The sequence below is a fragment of the Enhydra lutris genome, unplaced genomic scaffold (assembly GCF_002288905.1).
Source record: "Enhydra lutris kenyoni isolate GAN:26980312 unplaced genomic scaffold, ASM228890v2 scaffoldscaffold59, whole genome shotgun sequence".
Taxonomy (NCBI): Eukaryota; Metazoa; Chordata; class Mammalia; order Carnivora; family Mustelidae; genus Enhydra; species Enhydra lutris.
The window spans coordinates 9,405,285-9,427,977 of record NW_019154143.1 but is presented as its reverse complement, the minus strand read 5'-3'; the positions used below and the strand labels follow the sequence as shown (position 1 = coordinate 9,427,977).

The 22,693-nt window shown below is 39.4% G+C and overlaps 1 protein-coding gene across 2 annotated transcripts in view; it reads right to left on the bottom strand.

Annotated features, from left to right (window-relative positions):
* LOC111158426 (metastasis associated 1 family member 3) overlaps positions 1–22,693 on the bottom strand; it is a 167,726-nt gene that overhangs the window by 35,364 nt on the left and 109,669 nt on the right. For both annotated transcript variants that reach the window (XM_022520432.1, XM_022520433.1), the window contains exons 9-11: positions 13,481–13,669; positions 2,603–2,677; positions 1,014–1,072 (exon numbers count right to left, since the gene is read on the bottom strand). In XM_022520432.1, the coding sequence (XP_022376140.1) occupies positions 1,014–1,072; positions 2,603–2,677; positions 13,481–13,669 (323 nt within the window). The remainder of the gene's footprint in view (positions 1–1,013; positions 1,073–2,602; positions 2,678–13,480; positions 13,670–22,693) is intronic.

The window sequence follows — 22,693 nt, the reverse complement described above, 5'->3', positions numbered from 1 at the left end:
TTGCTTCTAAAACCTGACATATAAGTCACCACACTGTTTTCTTTGGGGAGTTGTTCTTCTCTTAATTACTCAAATAAAATATAAAATGTTCTAAAATACTGGAAACCACGCCAGAAGGGACATTACAGCTCTGAATTAAAATTATGAATCCTGTAAATTATATATTATCAGCCTTGAGATAAAAAAGATATAATTCATTGTCTACGAGGCCTCCTATATATACAAATATCTATTACTATATCAAAATTCAGTAAACAAAAGCCTAGGTATAAGACAACTGTACTGAGAAAAATCTTGGAGCAGCACACAAAACTTTGTAGTAAATTTCCTTTTAATCCCCAAAGAACCTAGTATAGCCCTATCTACACAGTGCTCAATAAACTAAGTTTTCCTGAAGAAATGATTGCTGGAACTCTAAAGACCTCAAAAATGCAGCAAATGAAAAGCAAACTGGCATTCATTTTGATATGACAATGATTTCTAAGCTCCCAAGATAATGATGATAGAATACCAGACATGTGAAACAATTGATACCTATTCATTATTTTTCCAACATTTATAAAGTATGGTTCTTACTTTAACTGTTCTCCCAAACAATGTAAAATCCGCAACCAAATAAGCAACCTCAAAACGGCAATGTACACCGCACCCCCCAAATCCATTCTGTAACACAGAAGTTTCAAAAGCTGCTAGCTTTCTGAAACACATTTGTTTCAAATAATAGAGTTTCACAAGTTAGTTTTCTGATGCTTTCCCTGTACCTCTGATAGAAGTATATCATGTGGCATTTTTCCTCTTATTCTTTTGTCTACCTGGGGTTTCTCCCACCCACCATTTCTCTTTCTAAAAAAATCACTGTAGTGATATAATGGAAGCAAATCTCGTGCTTTGTAGTGTCAGAAAACAGGAGACAAAAAGAAATTCAAAGTTGGTTGAAATTGACCAAAATGACATATTTTGTTTTCACAGAACTCATACTATGAGAAATATTTAAAAAGATTTCTGTTACTTACTAAGTTGGGATATATACTTGCTTCAGTTTACTCTCAGCTTCTGCTGCTTTTAGACGTTTCTAATTCAAAAGATAGATAAAATATTTTACATACAATGCCTAGTAATTATTACCACTTCACTGTCTTAAAAAATTCATAAGAAAATGAAATATTAAAACATCATTCAAAAATTGCCATTTTAACAAAGGCTTTTCTTTCATGTACATATTCTCAAACTGCGTTAGTTTGTAAGACAAGTCACTAGATTGCGAGGTATAGACCTGCAAGTATTAATACCATTTTACTCTTAGATTTTAAAAAGAAAGCAGTGAATAAGTCCATTTTATACTGTTCCACAAGTGAATAAACAGGATTTAGAAATAACCATTTTTATTTTGCAAATTTAGTTTATACTTTCTTTTTTGCCCTTCTGGAAGAAACACACACAAACACACACACACACACACACACACACACACACACACACACACACTCTTTCCTTTAAAATAAAAAAATTTTTTTTCCCAGAAATGATTAGTTTCCAAGGTTCATGAGAAAGAAAGAGATAACAACTCCCCTAAGTACAGTTAAATAATCATTTACCCTCAAGTGTTAAGAGAGATGTAATATACTTTAAAGCCTGGCTAACCCACATCAGATTTTAGGAGCCAATTAGGAGCCAAATTTGGGGAAAGGAATGGGAGAAAGATTACCTAATCATATCCAGAAACTGCTCAAAAATGAATACAAACAAGGAAGGCAAACAATATATGATAGATATCCAAAAAGAATACAAACCAGAATATAAGGCAATCATCCATATTCTCAGTGAGGAGAAAACAAAACATTTAAGAGGACAACTTAAAACTTTTAGAGGGGCACCTGGGTGGCTCAGTCTGTTAAGCAGCTGCCTTCGGCTCAGGTCACGATCCCAGTGTGCTGGGATTGAGCCCAGCATCGGGTTCCCTGCTGGGCAGGAAGCCTACTTCTCCCTCTCCCCCAGCTTGTGTGCTCTCTCTCTCTCTCTCTCTCTCACTTGCTCACTCTCTCACTCAAATAAAGAAACTCTTTTAAAGATTTTATTTATTTATTTGATAAAGAGAGAGACAATGAGAGAGGGAGCACAAGTAGAGAGAATGAGAGAGGAAGAAGCAGGCTTCCTGCCAAGCAGGGAGGCCGTTGCGGGGCTTGATCCTAGGACCCTGGGATCATGACCTGAGCTGAAGGCAGCTTGCTTAACAGACTGAACCACCCAGGCACCCCTAAATTTCTAATAATCCATAAAAATGACTTGTTCACATCTCAGGTCATTATTCCTATCGGCTACACTCACAAAGAGATGGAACACCAAGCTCCTGCAAGGAAAATAACACCTCTCTGGTGGCATCCTTCCCCGCTGTCTTTCCAAATATTTATCGTAATGGTTCTTCTGAAGTAAAGAAAATATCAGGACTAAAATCTTAATATCTCAAGGACATGAAATCATATCGTTTAAAATAGTTCAGAAAAGATAAAGCAAACAAATTTAAGTATATTGCTAAGAAATATTAAGATATGAACAGAAAACTCACTTTAATGCGATTGTATTAGTTGCAATATGAAGAAATTACCTGCTGCACGTATCTGTCAGTAGTTTTCCACATGTAATAATATTCAATGATGCTAGTCAATGATTTCCAAGGGAGCTGAAAAAATATTTAACATGATAAAGGAAAACAAGCTACTGTAGAAACTTTCTTTTTAAAATCACTTTTTCAAAGTAAGGAGGCAAATATCCACATGTAAGATTCATTCTCGGAGAAGTGTTTGAGAAAACTAAAATTAATTTTTAGCAAAGGGTATCCCAAGCAAGTTATATGCAGTCAGAGACTCTAATACAACACATTCCATTTCTCACCTCCCATTTTGTTAAAGATTATAAACATTATGACTGAAAATATCTCATGACCTACCCAGGAAAATTATTTTTGGGCTGCAGGTGGGATTGAAGTTCAATTTTTAGAAACGATATTTAAATAGGTTAAGCCTAAGTTACTTTACACTTCCAAAAATGCAGCTCCACCTGGCTGTCATTTGGTCTCCGGCATAACAGTTCTCATCTTTATCAAAACTGCTTTATTTTCACCTACTTTGTTGTAAATGAAATAAAAACCTAAACCCCTGAGAGACAGTGTAGCTGAGTGTGGCTTGTATTTGAGAAGTAGGAAGCTCACCTTTGCCATTTTCCTATGATGACTCAAAACTGGCCAAATGAGCTCCTACTAATGAGACCCACAACCAAGACTATAGTCCACAGACCCTCTGTAAAGGGAAATCTGTCAGTCACCTAACATGTAAAATGGAACAGATCAAACCTTCAAACAAATGACTATGGACAGTCATACTCCTTAGCTGTGGCCAAACCTTATGGAAAGGTGACTCAGTGCTCTCGGGCTTCTAGCGAGCTTGCCCTAATGCACTGTCGGGACTGGAGAGTCAAAACAGTACTTCCCACACCGCCCTGCAGCTACGGGTCGGCTTGAAACCCACGGGAACAATTTCCACACCATTCTCATCACCTCCACGTTTCACTCACCTGTTTGCTCTGAAGAGAAAACAGATGGAGTTCTAAGAGAAGAAACTATTTTCAGCTTAATGGGGTGGCAACTCCAATAGCAGTTCCAAGTGTGGCCTCCCTAAAGGGCCAAACCGCAGCGCCACTGGGGTCTACGCTACGGCTAAAGCAAGTACTGTTTTCTACGACCCAGCAGGCCAATCTGACGGGGTGGAGAATGTCTGAGGATTGGGGTAAGGAGCCCACCACAAGACCTCACGTGGCAAGACCCCAGGACAGTCACGGACACAGTCCCCCAAGGCTTCAAGCAAGCTAAGACTGCTTCATCCCCTAACCATTCTTCTGAGAAGCAGCCCCTGGCGTGCAATTACCTGGAAGGCTGAGAAAAGGAAACCAAGTGACTATGGAACCTGAGCTTCATCATCAGCCGGATTTTATCTAAGCCACTAAGTCCTACTCAGCTGTGCTCGGCACCACCGATCTCTCCAGAAGTACAGGTCTTGAAAAGCACAAGTAGCACATCCCAGTGTGTCTACTCCTGTTGCAGGATCATTCCTCCCTCAACCCTCATGGCTTCAGAGGAGTTCCTGAGGACGTGTCAAGTGAGGAGGAAAAAATCCAAATGTGGCAGATGGCTTTGCAGGATACACTGGCACTGACCGGAATTCCACTGCTGCAGACTTTTGGCCCCCAGCAGGAGTGGCTCTGAAGCACAGTGAAGAAGGGCGATCCTTGGGAGGGGAGGGCATTAGTCACTGTAGGGTCTTCTACTTTGAGTTGAAGGAAAGCTGGCCAGAGGAACTAATCCATACCTACTAGCAGACAGTGGTTATCTACCTGTCATAATGATTGGGGACTTGAAAGGAATACAATTAGAAGGTTGGTAACAACGAGGCTTAAGAAAGAGGTTTGTGGAATGGATACCTCTGGATGGGCCCAAGTGTGAAGATATTTGTGTCTCCATGCTTATCAAAGGCGCCCTCTAGAGAGGAGGTTCTCAATATCAGGAGGAAAGATGATCCTCTAGGGCTATGAGCCAGCCCCCTTCCCTAGCCAGAACAATGACTGCTCAAAGGACATGTAAACAAAATGGACAGAGAGGCAATCAGACAGAGATTACACATGGGTACCACCGCATGGATGCCTTCTCACCAAATCTGATCTGATTACTCCACGTATCCAATCTGCAAGGAACACAGTACCTGGCCTTCCAACATGGCACCATTCCTGGCAACATGTTAGTTGCATTGGACTCTCAGCATCCTAGAATGAACAGACATCTTGTTCTTGTTGAATAGATAATTATTCCAAATATGACTTGCCTTTTCGGCCTATAATGCATTGACTAGCAATACCAACCACAGACTTATGAAGGACTTATTCTCACAGAACACTGCTTCTAACCCAGGTCTCAGAACCCCCAGAAAGGAAGGTTTGAGTCACCCTACCAGGTTAAGAACAATGGTCACCTAAGGGACGAAGGGGAGAATAGTGGAGGAATTTGATTCTGAATGCCAACGAAGACTTCAGGGTGAGTTTCAGAAACAGAGGAAGGAAGACTAAAAAGGCTATCTATATTTCCTTTCTTGCTTGGTGTAACGATTTTCCTTCAGCAGTCCAATTCCCTTTCTATTTTTACATAAGATCTGTTGATGGTAGTTTTACCTTTATAATTGAATGCAGAAGTTATAAGCAAAAAAGACAGGGTTGTGAATAAGACCAGAGGAGGAATAAACATCAACCAGAGAAGGATACTGTGACATTACATTTGAGGAAATGGTACCACATTTTCTAATGATTCAGGGATAATTACAATTGTTTCAAAGTTGCTATTAGGAAAGGAAGCATGTACGTACGGAAGGCAAGGATGATGCTGAGGAACCAAAGTGGGGGATGATGGCAGATCCTACATACCCACTTCCAATCCGCATCAGCTTGCCTTCATTAAAGCTATAAGGGACATTTCCCCCAGATACCCTAGACCAAAGATGCAGACATATGGGTCATGTTTAGGCAAACTGAAAAGATGACATCCAGATAGAGAAGTGAGCAACTTAAGGACGAGGCTGCATGCAGGGAGAATGAACTGTCTGCCAAAAATGATGGTTGAGGGGCAGCTGGGTGGCTCAGTCAGTTGAATGTCCGACTCTTGATTTTGGCCCCAGTCATGATCTCAGGGTCCTAGGATCAAGCTCTGCTTGAGGATTCTCTCCCTCTACCCCTCGCCCTGCTCTCTTTCATTCTCTTTCTTAAAATAAATAAGTAAAGAAATCCTAAAAAAAAAAAAAAAAAAAAAAAAAGAATGATAGTTGAAATATGTTCTTCCAGGGTATCTGTGTTGACCTTTCAGTCATCCATGCTAACATCATGGATGTTAGCGGAGGGCACAGGTAGCGGAGGACACGGGTATTTCCACTGTTCCTGGAAATGAAGTGTCCAACCCTGGTTCTCTAGTCTTCCCAGAGATTCTGTGAGAACCTAATACCATATATTTGTTTCTGCTTCAATTAGATTTAGTGAATTTCATACTTAGCAACTAGGAACCCTGACTAATATAACCAATCCATTTATTCTTTATACTAAACTGGGTGAGGCTGAGTTTCTCTTATCCATAATCAAAAGTGGTCTAGCTCATACAAAGGTTGGAAGTAAAGTGTTCAAAGAACAGGCCTAGACATGTGGCATTTACTTTTTATTTAAGTAATCTCCACATACAATGTGGGGCTTGAACTCATGACCCTGAGATTAAGAGTTGCACCTTCTTCTGACTGAGCCAGCCAGGCACCCCAATGTGTGGCATTTATTGACAGAGTCAAGTTGGAGCAGAAATCAGACAAGACTGGTGGTAGGGGCACTATATGTAGTGGAGTTTCCGCTACGAAGCTGCTATTGCAGGGTTTGTTCGTTCGTTCGTTCGTCCTTGGTTTCAAAACACCTGGCTGTGAAGCATCTAAACTTAGATCCCTGACCCGCCTGGAGGTTCCGTTAGCCCACAACATACCCTGTAATAAATCTCTCTCTCCTTAACTAGCTCACTCAGATGGATTCTCTTGTTTCCAATTATGGCTTTCCAACTTCCTTCAAGTTCACTTTCCTATACTGGAAGGCTACAATGGAAATATATTTCTGAGACTCCCTTGTGATTTATTTCTTACAAACAGATGTAGAAGACCTAAATTCAGAAGCGAGTTAAGCAGCATAGAGGGAAGGGTGCACAGGAATCTGTTTAGCTGCAGCAGAGCTAAGAGGCATAAAACTGTTCCAGAGCCATCAGCTCCACTAGAGGCTTCCTAACCCCAAGACCATGGTTAAAGTAGTGTAGTCCGGGAATAGAGGTTAACCCAGCAGCTTCCCACTTCCGGGTGGGGCAGAGGTAGGTGCTCCCCTGTTGGACCATTTCTGTGGAATGTTCTGATGTCCATCCTGGAGGCTACTTCTCCAACCCTATCAATTATCCAAAATAGCATATTAGATACTAGGTATATATAATATATATAAAACTATAAAAAGCAATTATCCAAAATTAAATCCCATTCTGTTTAAAATAGCTTATGTGATTTTGTGATTTGCAACTGAAGCTTAAATGATAAGAACAGCTAGGAAATAGCCTTTGCTGAAAGGAGTTTCTATGCCAAGAGACCTGAATGCATGAAAGAACAGAGACTTTACTGTTCTGTACTTTGAATTTCTCAGGTTCCTTTGTGTATTTCAGGTGCTGCTTCTTAGGATATAAAATTCACAAGAGAATGTCATTCCCACCCTAAAAATGAGAAGGGAAAAAAAACAAACAAACAGATAATCTATGGAACCACTTCAATTCTTGAGCCCACCACAGACCTAAAGTTGCAAAACAATCAACTGAACTGAAAACTCCAAAGTCACTCTGAATAAACACTAGACTCAGGAGACTCACGAACTATTTTTACTTTGGAAAAGCACACACACACACACACACAAAGATAACAAATAAAAACAAGGAAGAAAACAACCAAAAATTTGCCAAATTACTAAAGGTCAACAGTGAGCTAGGGCAACTGTTTAGCATCTATGGGCGCTCCGGACACCAGGGGGATCCATCAACATTTGCCACAGATCTCCTACAAGGGTTCATCAGAAAGAACTGTCCCAGAGCAGGAAACCTGAGAAAGCCCCTGCTGGTGGTGAGGGAATTTGAATCTACACAAAGAAATGAAGAGGGGCAGAAATAATAACATTTTTTAAAATAAATAATAATACATAAATAAATATGGGGAAAAAGATATTTTTAAAAATCTCTTTAAAAAGATCACTGACTGTCTAAAGAAAAAAACAGCAATAATTCATGGTGGGATTTAGAACATGGGCAGAAGTAAAATGTATGATGAAAAAGGCACAAGAATGGGAGGGAGGAACTAGAAGTGTATTATCACATGGCTCTTTTTTTCTTTCTCTCTCTTTCTCTCTCTCTCTCTCTTTTTTTTTTTTTTAAAGTAAGCTCTACATCCAACATGGAGCTTGAACTCATGACCCAAAGATCAAGAGTCGCATGCTCTATCAACTGAGCCAGCCAGGTACCCCAGTCAGATGGTTCTTATAATCTATGTGATCCAACTGGATTTGACTGAAGGTAGATTGTACAACATTAAAGATGCATATTGTAAACCACTGAACAAATAAAAGTTTAATTGGTAAGCCACCAGAAGAGAGAAAACTAGAAAAAAAAAATAATTAAAGGGGCACCTAGGTGGCTTAGTTGGTTAAGCGTCCAACTCTTGGTTTCAGCTCAGGTCATGATCTCAGGGTCATGAGATCAAGGCCCCCATCCAGCTCCGTGCTCAGCGTGGAGTCTGCTTCAGATTCTTTGCCTCTCCCTCTTACTCTGCCCTTCCCCCTGCTCTCTCTCTCTCTAAAATAAAATAACATCTTTTAAAAAAAATTAAATAATTTTGAAAAGGGGGAAAGAACAGAACAATGAACAAACAGAAAATTAATGGTAAGAGGATTGGTTTTAAACCAAAAATTACATTATTGATGATGACATTAAAGGTAAATGGTCTAACAATCCAAGTAAAAGGCAGAGATTGTTGGACTGGTTTTAAACTATATTTAGTTTACAAAGCCTACTTTGGACATAAATAAGGTACAAATAAAGGGATGGAAACAAGATATACCATGTAATCAATAAAATAAAACTGGAGTGGTAATATTAACAGGAGAAAAAGCAGATTTCACCACAAGGAATATTACCATAAAGAGGCATGATGTAAAGATAAAAGGGTCAATTCATTAGAAGGTAACAATCCTTAATGTATGTAGCCAATAAGAAAGCTTCAACATAATTAAAGCAAAACCTATATTAACTGAAAAAGAAAAACAGAAAAATTCACAATCATAACTAGAGACTTTTAATCCTGCTTTCTCAATAACAGAACAGGTAGACAGAAAATCAGTAAGGCTCCAGAAGACTTGAATAACACCATCAATAAATTTGACCTAAGTAGCATTTATAGAACATTCCACCAAATAGCAAAATACCTCTTCTTTTCAAGAGCACATGGAACATTCACCATAATGGAACATATACTGGGATCAGAATCAATCACATGTCAAAAATGTAAGATTTGATTTTTTTACAAAGTATGTTTTCCGATCACAACAGAATTAAACTAGACTTCAGTAACAAAAGTATATGGGGAAAAAAAAAATCACAAAACCTACCTCTAAATAACCCATGAGTCAAAAAGAGAATCAGAATGAAAAATGAAAATACTTTGAAGGAACGAAAATGAAAACACTACTTATCAAAATGTGGAGAGAAGCCCCGTAGCACAGGGCCTGCTGAGGTTGAGACAGGAATACCGAAGAAGCCCTCCCACATTCCAGGCCCCACATCAAGCCCAGTTAAGAATGTGAAGTCTGTGGGTGTTCAGATCACCTGCTATTCACCCCTTCACGGAGGGATGGACCCGCCCCTCCAAACAGTATCAGGTGGCCAGACGTACAACACACAACACTGAAGACAAAAGACAGGAGGGGCACCTGGGTGGCTCAGTTGATTAAGCCACTGCCTTCAGCTCAGGTCATGATCCCAGAGTCCCGGGATCAAGTCCTGCATCGGGTTCCCTGCTCCATGGGGAGTCTTCTTCTCCCTCTGACCTTCTCCCCTCTCATGCTCTCTCTCACTCTCTCTCTCAGATAAATAAATAAAATTTCTTTAAAAAAAAAAAAAGAAAAATTCAAAAGAGAGGAGACTGACAGTGGTTTATGAGTCACAGCTACTCACACATCCCAGGGGACGATGACACCGTGTAGGGCCACAGTGAGTCACTAGGGGCTTGGGAGAGTGAGGTTCTGTGTAACAAGAGGGTGAGGTACAGCCTGGTTCTAAAGAGGGTTCCCATGGGAGGAGGTGACTGGCTTCTCTGAATAATTTGTGGGCTGGCAGGGAAGTGAAACCCAAAAGGCTGAAGGAGGGGCAGGGAGATGCTAGTAAAACAGAGCAGATGAGGAGCCTTTCCTGCTGGAGGGCCATCTCCAGCAAGAGCAGTGGAACTCACAGTTAAGTTTTTGGGGCCCAGTGAGGCTCATAAATGTCAAGACAGCACATGAAATGTTAGGCCTTCCAATACAGAACAAGCACCAGATCCAAACCTGGCCCAACTAAAGATTTGATTAATATATTAAAGGATATATTAATATATTTAAGGCTGTCTTAAAAAGGTAAGACAGCATAGATGACTAGATGGGGAATTTAAACAGATTAAAAATATAAAAAATAAAATATAATGTTAGCAAAATATGCTATCATATTTGAAGAATTCCTTTAACAAGTGTATCAGTATACTGGACACTGCCAAGAAAAGAATTAGTGGTACTGGAAGATAGATAAATATATAAATAATACAAACTAACACAAACAGCAGATCCCGGCTCTTGGAAACTCAGCAGAATAATTACAAAGGAAAACATACCCAGGAGCATGTAGCAGTAAAATTGCTAAAAAAAACAAAGCAAACAAACAAAAAACCCCAAACAAACAGAAGTAAAGAGAAAATCTTGAGCACAAAGAAACATTTACATACACAAGAACTTCTTGTCCAAAACTACGTAAGCCAGAGAGACCTCTTTAGGGTACTGAGAAAGAAAAAAAATGAGTTCCATAAAGAAAGAAAATCATTTTTGTTAAAGAGGACAGTAAGATGATTTTGAGAAAAAGCTAAAATCACTATCAGCCAAACACATACTACCAACAAATGATTACATTACAAGGAAGTTTCAACCTTAAAAAGATACTAGGAAAAGACAAAACACTTAAGCCTAAAGCAAGCTGAAAAAAGGAAATAACAAACATAAAAGCAGAAACTGATGAAAGAAAAAAAATCAATCAAACAAAAAACTGGTTCTTTGCAAAGATCAATAAAACTGACAAACTCCTAGCTGGACTGATGAGGAAAAGAGAAAGAAGAGCTAAATTACCAGTATCAGGAATGCGAGAGGGGCATCACTACAGCTCCATCCCAAAGACCTTCAAAGGGAAATAGGAGATTATGATCCCCTTTATGACAATAAACTAGACAACTCAAGATCAAATGAACAAGGAGAAAGTGGTGAGCAAGATATAGGAGTAGGAGAAACCTGTTTCTGTACCTGATAGCTATGGACAAATGAAAACAGCTCTGGGAGGATGGATATGGGAAGAGTCAAGCAAGCTCCTCTGGAGACACAGTGGGGCAAGAAAGGGTCACTGCAGAGGCAGCTGAGACATCTGGAAATAGCTAAGAACAAAAAAGAAGGGTAAAGGCTATCATATAAGCCATGCAGTGGTGCCACTGTGGTCCCCAGTGGCCTGATGTGCAGAGAAGCCCAGCAGCCATTGCCACCGAGGACCTCAAGAGCCCTCAGGACAGCTGCAGAATGCCTGCCACATTCACAGCAGAGGACTCTGCAGTGTTTGTTGGTGTGGACTCCAACAGCCTGCTCTGCAGAGGAAACAGACAGCTTCTGCCACTGAGGTAACCAACAGCCACTGCTGATACTGACCTCGCCGAGAGGGAAATGCTGCCACGCCCCTCCCACAAGACATTGCTGTGTCCCCACGCCAGGAACAGGGCTGCCAGCCCAGACATCCAAGCCTGTGCACACCTAGGACCCCAGAGCTCTGGCTGCTCCTCACACACCCACACTTCAGACCTCGATTCTATGGCCGCTCCACATGTGCTCCAATCTCTGCACGGACACTGCAGGTGAGCCAGCACACCAGACCCCAGAATGCTGTCACTCTGCAAGCCCCCATGCTCCACGCCTGGCTCTGTAGCCGATCCAAGCATGCTCACACCTCATGCTCGCTGCCACAGCAAGGGTACTTCAAAGCCAGGTCCAATGCCAACAGGGATTCCTTTGGCAATTATATATCCCATGGGACAGAAAGAGATCAGGAGGTCCCCAGCAGCCTTTGCCATCAAAGACCCCAAGAGCCTTCACTGCCGCTGCAGACACCTGAAGCACTGGCTGTTGAAGATGCTGGGCCTTCCCAAGAGCTGGCACCATCATACCCACCCTTCCAGCGCCCTTGAACCCACTGCAGGAGGAGGGTCTCTCCCCACTAAAACCAGTCGCTAAATTCTGGGAGAGGTGCCTACTCAATCAAATGCACAAACACCAACACAAGGCTACAAGAAAGATGAAAAATACATTCCCAAAGAAACACAGTAATTTTCTAGTAACTGACCCCAAAGGAACAAAAATCTATGATTTCCTGACAATGATTTCAAAATAAGGGTTTTAAGGAAGCTCAGTGAGCTATAAGAAAATACAGATAGAACTGAAATTGTGAGACAGACTCCAAAATCAGGAAAACAATAAACAAAATAAGACACTCAATAGAGAAAGACATCATAAAAACAAACAAAAATTCTAAAGCTGAAGAATACAAGGAATTAAATGAAAAATACAATACAGAACATCAATAACAGACATGAGCAAGTAGAAAAAAAGAATCTGTGAACTCAAAGACAGGTCATTAGAAATTATCTGGTTAGAGTGGAAAAAAAAAAGAAAAAGAAAAATCAGTAAAAGAGAGTATATCCAGTTAGCAGAAGGGAGGAAGCAACAAAGGTCAGAGGAGAAATGAAGGAAATATAAACCAGAAAAACAATAGAAAAGATCAATGAAACTAAGATTCCTTTCTGGAAAGATAAACAAAACTGACCAACTTTAACTAGACCAAGAAAAAGAGAGGACTGAAATAAATTCAGAAATGAAAACTAGAGTAGACATTACAACTGATACTGCAAGTATACAAAAGATCCCGAGAGAATGGTATGAACAATTATATACCCACAAACTGGATAATCTAGAAAGGATGATTGCCCTAGAATGCTATCCATGGACTACTCAAATAGAAATTTCCCCATTTCAAAGAGGTTATAAGCTTAATTAAAGAGAACAATTCCATAAATACAAAGACAAAAGGAAGTATACAATAGTAGATAAGATTATCCAGTATTTAAAATCCAAGTAAGATACCACATATCATTAAGAGGAGTCAAGGACTGAAAACCTATAAAGCGAATCTTCCTACTCTGCTTGGTATAGGCTGTGTCCATATTAAAGGTCCACATCAAATTTAGGCTCAACAATTAGTAAGGTAACTAGAAAAATTTACAAGGTCTAAAGGAGAGCAACAAACTTAAAAAGCAGAGCTCGGAAAAATATTTAGTGCAAACAGTCAGAAAAGCTATCCATATTTTAACCCTGGAACTCAGAGCTTCCTGACCTTGGGTCTTAAAATTACTTCCCAAAACAAATGTTAACTTCTCCCTCTGTACCACCAGCCTTCATTCTAAGTGGAGCAGATAAAAATTACTAAGTCATGAGCTTGCTAAATGGTTTACTAGATTCCTAATAGAGACAAAATATTCCCACCCCAACATTTTATTTGCAATCTTCTACTTACAAAGTCTTGACGTATGTCATTGAAGTCTTTGCCATATTTTTCCAGTGCCTCTTCAAATAAACTAGCTTCGGAGGCTGACCACTCTTCCATTTCATCTCTGCATAACACAGGTCCTCCAAGTGGTACTAAGACACTAATTGCACTGCTCAAATCATAGCTGTGCCTATACAACGTATCCATAGCGTGAAACTAAAGAAAACAAAATAGAAAAGATTGGTCAGAAATGCAAACTTGCTAGTTTATTTAAGAACAGAAATACTAAAATGCATGATGCACTTAAAATTAACACTAATATATTTAGGTGTTTGTTTTTTAAGTAACAAAATAAAGAAAAATTTAAACCTCAGATGACCTTATATTACCATTTATTACTTTAAGAAAATGCTGATTTTGGGACGCCTGGGTGGCTCAGTTGGTTAAGCGGCTGCCTTCGGCTCAGGTCATGATCCCAGTGTCCTGGGATCGAGTCCCACATCGGGCTCCTTGCTCGTCAGGGAGCGTGCTTCTCCCTCTGCCTCTGCCTGCCATTCTGTCTGCCTGTGCTCGCTCTCTCTCCCTCTCTCTCTCTGACAAATAAATAAATAAAATATTTTAAAAAAATGCTGATTTGTACCTTATAAGATGGGTATTTTTTAAAATGCATTCATTTGTTATAGCAACCTGCCTGTGAAGAGTCAGGGCCTCTAAGTAATTACACTGGAAAGCCAGTAAATTTCACCATCCTCTTGGTTACCAAAATCACTTCAGCCACTGCACAGGGTTGGCACAGCCTTCCTTGATAAAGGAAAAAGAGATGATATACCAGAGAGGGAAAAACAACTCTCAGGCTGGATTAAGAGAATGATGTCCTAAGAAGGAGAGATAGAGAAAACAATGGAATTGAGAACGGAGGTGACACAACAAAACTATACATCCATGTTAAGTGAAACAAAAGTACGTATCCATGCAAAAACAGTAACTGGGTTAGGATTTTTTAAGACCAAGAAGAGATGACCAGGCTTGTTTCCATCAGCTAGGCTGTGAGGGTTTCCTATACATTTCAAGAGACAGTGATAGGAAGAGTCATCTGAAAGGAAGACAGATGAGGAATATACACCAAGCTTTTTGCAAAAGTCCCTTGGGTCTAGCTTACTTAAAAGACATTCTTCTGCCCATCAAAAGCAGTGAATAAACTTAGGTTCCAAAACTTTAAACTTTGAAAAACTTGAGATGGTTTTTCTACCAGAGAGAAAGATTCATTCATAGCATATATGCACACTGGTATGCGCAGCAGGAAAACTGCAAAAGGGGATGATTGGCTCTGCTGTGTCTGGATAAGCATATAGGTGTGGCCCAGATTTGGTTGGCAAGGTGACCATATCCTTCCCAAGTTAGAACTAGTTCTATTTAAACTTTCTAACACATGAAAGCCAAGTCTTGGACCTTGTACACAAAGTATCTTCTGAAATTTTCACAAAATGGGGATAGCATCACATCTACTGGACAACACAGCCCTTAAAATGTAGCTTGTAAGTGAGTTCCCTATTCATACAAGAATATAAAACTAGCTCAAATATCATAGTCACCTACTAAAAAGAATTACTGGCTACAGTATGCACTAAAAAGACGTATTTAGGGCTCCTGGGTGACTTCAGTCAGTTAGGGGTCTGCCTCCGGCTCAGGTGATGATCCCAGGGTTCTAGGATTGAGCTGTGCGTCAGGTTCTCTGTTCAGTAGAGAGTCTGCTTCTCTCTCTCCATTTCCCTCTGTCCTTCCCCCCGACTCATGCAGGTCTCTCTCTCTCTCAAATAAATAAATAAAATCTTAAAAAAAAATTTACACTGTCATACATTAAGACATTGGAAAAGGTCTAGAATAGAAATTTGTTGACAGAACTAAAGACAGGATTTAGGACATACAGACATGTTTAAGGTATGGTAACTAACTGCTTTAACAAGGATTAGCATCTCTCTTAACTAAATCACCGGACTCCACAAAACAAAAGCAAGTAGGAATTTCATTATCTATTTCCTAGTTAAAATCACAGCTAAGACCACTGGCCATGTATAGGCTTATTGCTGTATGTATCACAATCATGGAATAATAACTTCAATTTTCAAGAGAATTTCTTCCCACTCTTCTGCAGCAAGGGTTACAAAAATGTTACAATTGATCTTTATTCTTTGCCTGTGCTCTGCAAACTTGAGAATCAACTGAACACTTTTCTAGCTAACCTTCCCCCTTGACAGATTCAACAGTTCAAGTACTTACTGTACAATGCTAAACACTTTACATCGTCCCTGAAATTACTGTTTCTAGATAACTGATTTAAGAAAGTGAAAACAGAGTCTAAGAGCATTTAGGGATCCCTTCAATTAGTAATCTATTACTATAAACAATTATTTTTGAAACTAAATTTACGATGGGTAACAAAACTGAAAAAGATTCAATGGTATTCAAAATCAATAATTACACCAATTAACTGTGCTGCTGAGATTCCTCAGGAGGTAGAAGTCATTTTTATAATTAACAGGTGCTCTGAAACCAAAAGTCACAGAATTGAGTTTTTCTCAGCTGATATTATACCAGCCACTCAAAGCGTGAAAGGATTTTCAGCCTTTTGTTCATGTGAGATGAATGAAAAGGCTTTTCTTACAGGCACTTTTTTTTAAAATGACAGGCTATTATCTAATAAGGTTTCAAAGAACCAAAGCCTTTATAAGTGATTATGACCAAAATGTGAAGTGATTCGACTGTTGATTAGATTGTTACAAAGGTTCTTTTCTTTACAGTATTACTGAACACTGAAGTAATAAGCATTTGCTTTCAGAAGACTAACTCCTGCTCTGTCACAAATCAAATGGAAAGAATGGGTCCAACTTACAGCTGACTGGAGGCTCTGAAACCCCCAAAGCCCACTTTTGAAACCCAGCCCAGAGGAGAGTGTTGTCGTGATCAGTATGTGTAGAAAATAAACATCCCATCAGACATATGCACTGTAGAATTCCTAGGGAATAATTTTATTGACACTGATGACCAACTTCATAAAGAAACCAGAGGATCAAATTATGTGCTAGGAGTCCATACGCACTCCATCTTTCTGACACATATAGGTGGCTCCTTTTTTTTTGTTTTTTTTAGAAGATTTTATTTATTTATTTGTCAGAGAGAGAGACACAAGCAGGCAGAGTGGCAGGCAGAGGCAGGGAGAGAAGCAGGATCCGCATTGAGCAAGGAGCCCAATGAGCGGGACTCGATCCCAGGATCCTGAGATCATGACCTGAGCCGAAGGCAGTGCTTAACCGACTGAGCCACCCAGGCATCTCTAGGTGGCTCCTTCTGAATGGACTTTTATATAATCCGATCTTATCCTAAAGAGCTATAGTGTAAGTAAAACACAGACTGAGACAACATTAAGTGAAGATTCTCAGAAGTAGGCTAAGACACGGGAGTTTGACATATGACTTATGGTTTATCAGTAAGATAGTAAAAAATTTCAAGAGCTACACATGTAAAAGAACACACTGGCTGATTCCATTTATTTCTTTTTTTAAGATTTACTTATTTATTTTAGAGAGAGAGTGAGTACATGCGCGTGAGTGGGAGGAGGGGCAGAGGGAGAAGGAGAGGGAGAGAATCTCAAGTTGACTCCTCACTGAACACGGAGCCCCACATGGGACTTGATTCCGGGATACTGAGATCATGACCCAAGCAGAAATCAAGACTTGGTCGCTTAACTGATCCAGGTGCCCGTGGCTGATTCCATTTAGATGGATTTTGAGAAAAGTAACACTCAGTAGTAAGAGAAGTCAAAATAATGATTACGTCAGATGCAGAGGGGTAGGGGGGGTGATCACTGAGGAGAGGCACGATAGAACATTTTGGGATTCTGGTAGGGCTCTTTACCTAGATCTGGGTGATGATTACATGAATGTACACACACATAATTTATAAGCTATGCACCTAAGTGTACTTAATACACTTCACTGTATGTATACCTCAATTTAAAGACAAAGAATTTAAAGATTAAATGTAAAAAAAAACTGGAAGTCTTCCCTCTTAGATACTTTGCAAAGATACCATGTTTTCAATAGAGATACAGATACACACAAGATCCATTCAAATCTAAATTTAAAAAATCATAAGAACTGAGCACAAGCTGTTCTCTCTGCCAAATAGTGGTGAAGGTGTTGTCACATTTCATCTCATTCATAACAGATGGAGATGACAAACAGAAGTATTTTAGGAGAAAGACTGACAATGAAATCTTGGCAGTGAAATTCTCATCTTTTGTTCATTAAGTAGAATCACACTATGGTAGACTAGATTATTATTCAGCAAATTTATTCGCTCCCTCCCCTGGACCTCCATAGGAGAGCATTCTTCTACTCCACGGATACTGCGCCTGGACATGTGACCTGACTGGCAGTAAGATGCTCAGGATATGTGGCGTAATAGAGCCTTGACATGTGTTTCCATGTCTGGACTTGCCCTCTTGAGCTACTGGCTTTTTTCACCAGAGGATGAGATCTACATGGAGCAGATCTGGACTCATCCTGCAGCTTGGCACCTAAAGTGGCCCAGTCTAGTTCAGCACAATCCTAGACAATCTGCACAGGAGTATTTAAGACTTAATGCTTGTTGTTATAGCCACTGAAATACTGGGTAGTGTAATAAATATCATGTTTTCCCTTTTGAGAATAAAGAACTTATTCACTCCGTGCTAGATGTGCTGTGAGCAGACAGCCCTCAGCTATCACATCTGGAATGATCTCGATTAAAGAAAGATTCAACACCCAAGGCCGTGCCCTCTTCCTGGGACTGTCTTCACCCAATGATGCAGGAATACAAAGGTCCCACCTGTTACGCTGATTTGGACAATGCTTCAAAGTGTCCCAGGAAGTTGGCTGAGGCCTTCATTCATACTGTACCATAGCCCACCTTTTTCCTCTGCTCAATCCTGCCTCCTTCCTTTCTCTTCCACAAGTGTTGACTCCTAATAAATTGCCTACATACAAATCTCCATCTTAGAGTCTGTTTCTCAGAATCCAAGCCTGTAACATGTAGCATTATTTTGGCAACAGCTAACTGATACACATATATATTCAACCCTAACTATTGATTTGCTCAGTTAGCATTTTACAAAAAACTTTACATGTATACCTCCAGCACAAATCATAGCATTCAGAACACCAAAGCTATTTGAAAATTAATGAGCATATGTTTTTTTTTCCAAGCAGAAGGTGAATATAAACTCTTATGAGTAAACTGTAAACCATGATCAAGGCAAAACATTTTATACATAAAAGAGAAGTATGTCATCCATTCTCAATTTTTGCTTCAGTGTATAGTACTCAAATCAAAATCCTTCATTCATCAACAAATGTGTTAAGACTTAGTTGTCATTCACTCACATCAATCTACAAGACACCCTGAGTCATGTCCTTATGTGCAGTCGTACCTTCTGATTATTATCCCAAGAAAGCTACAGGGTGGCAGGGCCACAGCAATGCCAGGGCCCTAAATGTCATTTGCATGAGCACAACTAGGACTTCTTGCCCTCCTCTCGCCGGCTCTGATTTTAGATACAAAGCAGACAAATATCTAACAACTATATGAGGAAACTGAAGAACAGCCAATGCAGGCAAGGGGAGGCTAAAATAATTCAGGAAGAAGTAGGACAGGTAAGCTCCCACACTGACTTGAGCTTTTACCTGGAAGGCATTTTCCAGACTGCTACATGGCAGAATGGACAAAAACAGAAAGCTCCCTTTTTACTAGGCTGAGGTAAAAGTGTGTAAGACCTGGGGAGCAAAACCCTGTGGAGGATTATATGTTTCAGGCCCTAAATGGAAGCACGATATATTAGAAGAATTGGTATCGTAAGTGTTCTCTAACCACAACTCCCAAGGCAATTAAGATAAATTTCTGAACCTCATTTCCTTGGAAATCAACTCATAATTAAATGCAAAATTATAAAGTAACTTAAGAAATACTCAGAACCAAATGATAATAAAAATACTACATATCAAAGTATAGGAGATATAGATATAGAGAGGTACATTCTTCACATTCTTAAATACTGATGATGGAAAAGTAGACAAAGTTGATAGGTTCAGATCAGTCTTAAGAAGCTGGAATAGGAATATTAGAGTAAACCCAAAGAAAAGTAGAAGGAAGAAAATAATAAACAGGGAAAAAAAAACTAAATAGAAAACATACATTAAAAAAAAAAATCAACCAAATTAAAATCTCATTCTTTTAGACAATAAAGAGAGAAAAATCTGGCAAAACTATCAAGAAAAAAAATGGGAAATGACACATACAAACAATAACAGGATGATAAACTAGTTATAACTGAGACTTACCAAATTATTCTAATTAAAGAATATTATGAAAAATTACGTTGATAAATTTGAAAATTTAGGGTCAAAGAAAATCTCTTAACTCATCAAAATGGATTTAAGTAGAATAAAAATTTATCCTAATTATATCTAATTATAACCACAACCCAAACTAAGGGACATTCTGCAAAATAAATGGCCTATACTTTCAAAATGCCATGGTTATGAAAGACAAAGAATGAGGAATTATTCAGGACTGAAGGAAATTAAAGCGATAGGACAACTAAATGTAATAAGTGATTCTCAAGTAGATTTTGGACCAGGAAAAATTTTTTCTTTTGTTGTAAAGAAACTAGATAACTATAGTAACTAGTTATCTAGAGTTACCTTCTAGTTATCTAGTAGATAACAACTAGTTATCTAGTATCTAGTAAAGAAACTAGATAACTAGAACTAGAAAATCTCACTAAAGCCTCTAGATTAGATAACAATACTATAGCAACGTTCATTTCCTGCCTTCATGATAAATTTAGAAGGAAGAATAATTTATTTCATATTTTTTACTGCAGTGGTAGTCTTATTAGTTTTAATTCTAATTTATAGCCTTGGAAGCATGGATAGTACTCTTAAGTTTTGGGAAACTGAGTTAAAAAAATTATAGGAATTCTCAGTTAATCAATTTAATACTCATTTTGAAGACTACATTTCTGATGTAAACTAGTACCTAAAATGTTAATCTAAAGATTTATATACTCTAGGGACACTTGGGTGGCTCAGTCAGTTAAGCGACTGACTTTTGGTTTCAGTTTAGGTTGTGATCTCAGAGTCATGAGATGAAGGCCTGCATTGGGCTCCACGCTTAGTATGGAGTCTGCTTGGGACTCTCCCCGCCTTTAGCTCTGTCCCTCCCCCCTGCTCACTGTCTCTCTCTCTCTCTCTCTAAAATAAATAACTCTTTAAAAAAATAAAGATTTATTCTGCTGAGTACAGTTTTTTTAAATGTTGCAATGAATGTGATTTACAAACCATCCCCAGATTCCCAGTACCCTCAAGGCCCTAAATGAGTATGTGATTTCGACAGGACTCACAAATGAAAAGAACGAAGGGCATGATTAATGGCTAGCATTTTTTTTACAGAGTTAATATCCAAAGAATAAAATTGCTATTGGTTAAGTCAACTTTCTCTTTTCAGGAAAGTAAGTTAATCACTTTTCCATGTTTTTCTTAATGGGAAGATTTTTATTATAAAAATTGTTGCTTGTTTTAGGGGGAAGATCTTTAAATCATGTAATTTCCTTGTAACAATTATATTAAAATGGGGCGCCTGGGTGACTCAGTGGGCTAAGTGTCTGACTTTGGCTCAAGTTATGATCCTGGGGTCCTGGGATTGAGCCCCACGTCAGGCTCCCTACTCAGTAGGGAGCCTGCTTCTCCCTCTCCTTCTACCCCTTCCACCTCCACCCTCGTGCACACATGCTCTCTCTCAGAAAAAAAAAAAAAAAATTAAATGTATGATTGATCATAACGTAATGACCGTATTCAAACTTGAAAATCTACTACAGTGACAGTAAATATGGCATGAGAAAAGCCCTTTTAGACAATCAATAATGCCATAATCAGAAGTAAATGAGACACAACAAAACTAGGGGCGGGGGGAATGTATCACTGTTATCATCATCTCAACAGACAACTAGTATTACTAAGCCCTCACTGTGCCGGACATTGTTCTAAGTGATTCACAAGTACTATCTCGTTTAATTCTAAAACTGATGCTATGTAACTCAGAGACAGATTTTTCCAGATTTTTCCACAGGGTGCCAGAGATCTTCTCCAGGACACTGAGACATCATATCTCTGTCCCTCCCAGTGAGGACACAGCCTCAAGAGCCAGAAGAGCCCAGCATTTGTGAGTATGACCTTAAACAAAGGTGCATAAACTATTCAATGTAATTTCTTCTGCAATGTTGATGGAAGCTCAGAAAGACTTGTACCATAGCAAGAAATCACTTACCTTTCACCCAATCTGGGAGGCCAGTTTCAGAATTCTATACTCCTCCGAGAGTCCGGGGGCCCAGGAAGCTGCCCCGAGGCATGCTCTGGGGAACCCCTGAAGAGCCATCAGTTTCTCTATGTTTGGACACCTACATCTGCAATTTACAGACATGTGTCTGTACACCCTCTTCTTGTCAACAGATAACCCCCGAAAGCAGGACAGGCAGGTTTTATACAACTCTTATTCCCATCACAGATGCAGAAACTCAGGCTCAGGTAGGTTAAGTAACTTGCCTAAGGCTAAATGAATCATAAGCTATAGATCCAGGGGGAAAAGCCCATAGAATCATAAAAGTATATCCATTTGTACCTCCATGTTCATAGCAGTAATAGTCACCATAGCCAAAAAGTAGAAGCAACCCAAATTTCTACTGACAGATGAATGAATATGATAAAATATTACGCAGACTTAAAAAGGAAGGAGATGATGACAGAGATTACAATACGGAAGAACCTGAAAACATTAAGCTAAGTGAAAAAAGCGAGTTACAGAAGGGCATATACCATATAGTTCCACTTAAATGAAGGACCTAGAATAGTCAAAATCACAGCAACAAAAAGTAGAATGGTGGATGCCAAGGGCTGGGAAATAGGGAGTTATTCTTTAATGAGTACAGAGTTTCGGCTGGGGAAGAAGAAAACATTCTGGAGATGGATGCCAGTGTTGGCTGCGTGACAATGTGAATGCTTCAGGCCAGAGAAGAGTACACTTAAACACGATTAAAATGGCAAATTTCATGTTGTGCCTACTTGACCACAGGTTTTAAACAAGTATATCCAATGCCTAAAACTTTCTATAATTTCTGGTCTTTAGACGGTGTCTGTTCAGCTCGGTGAC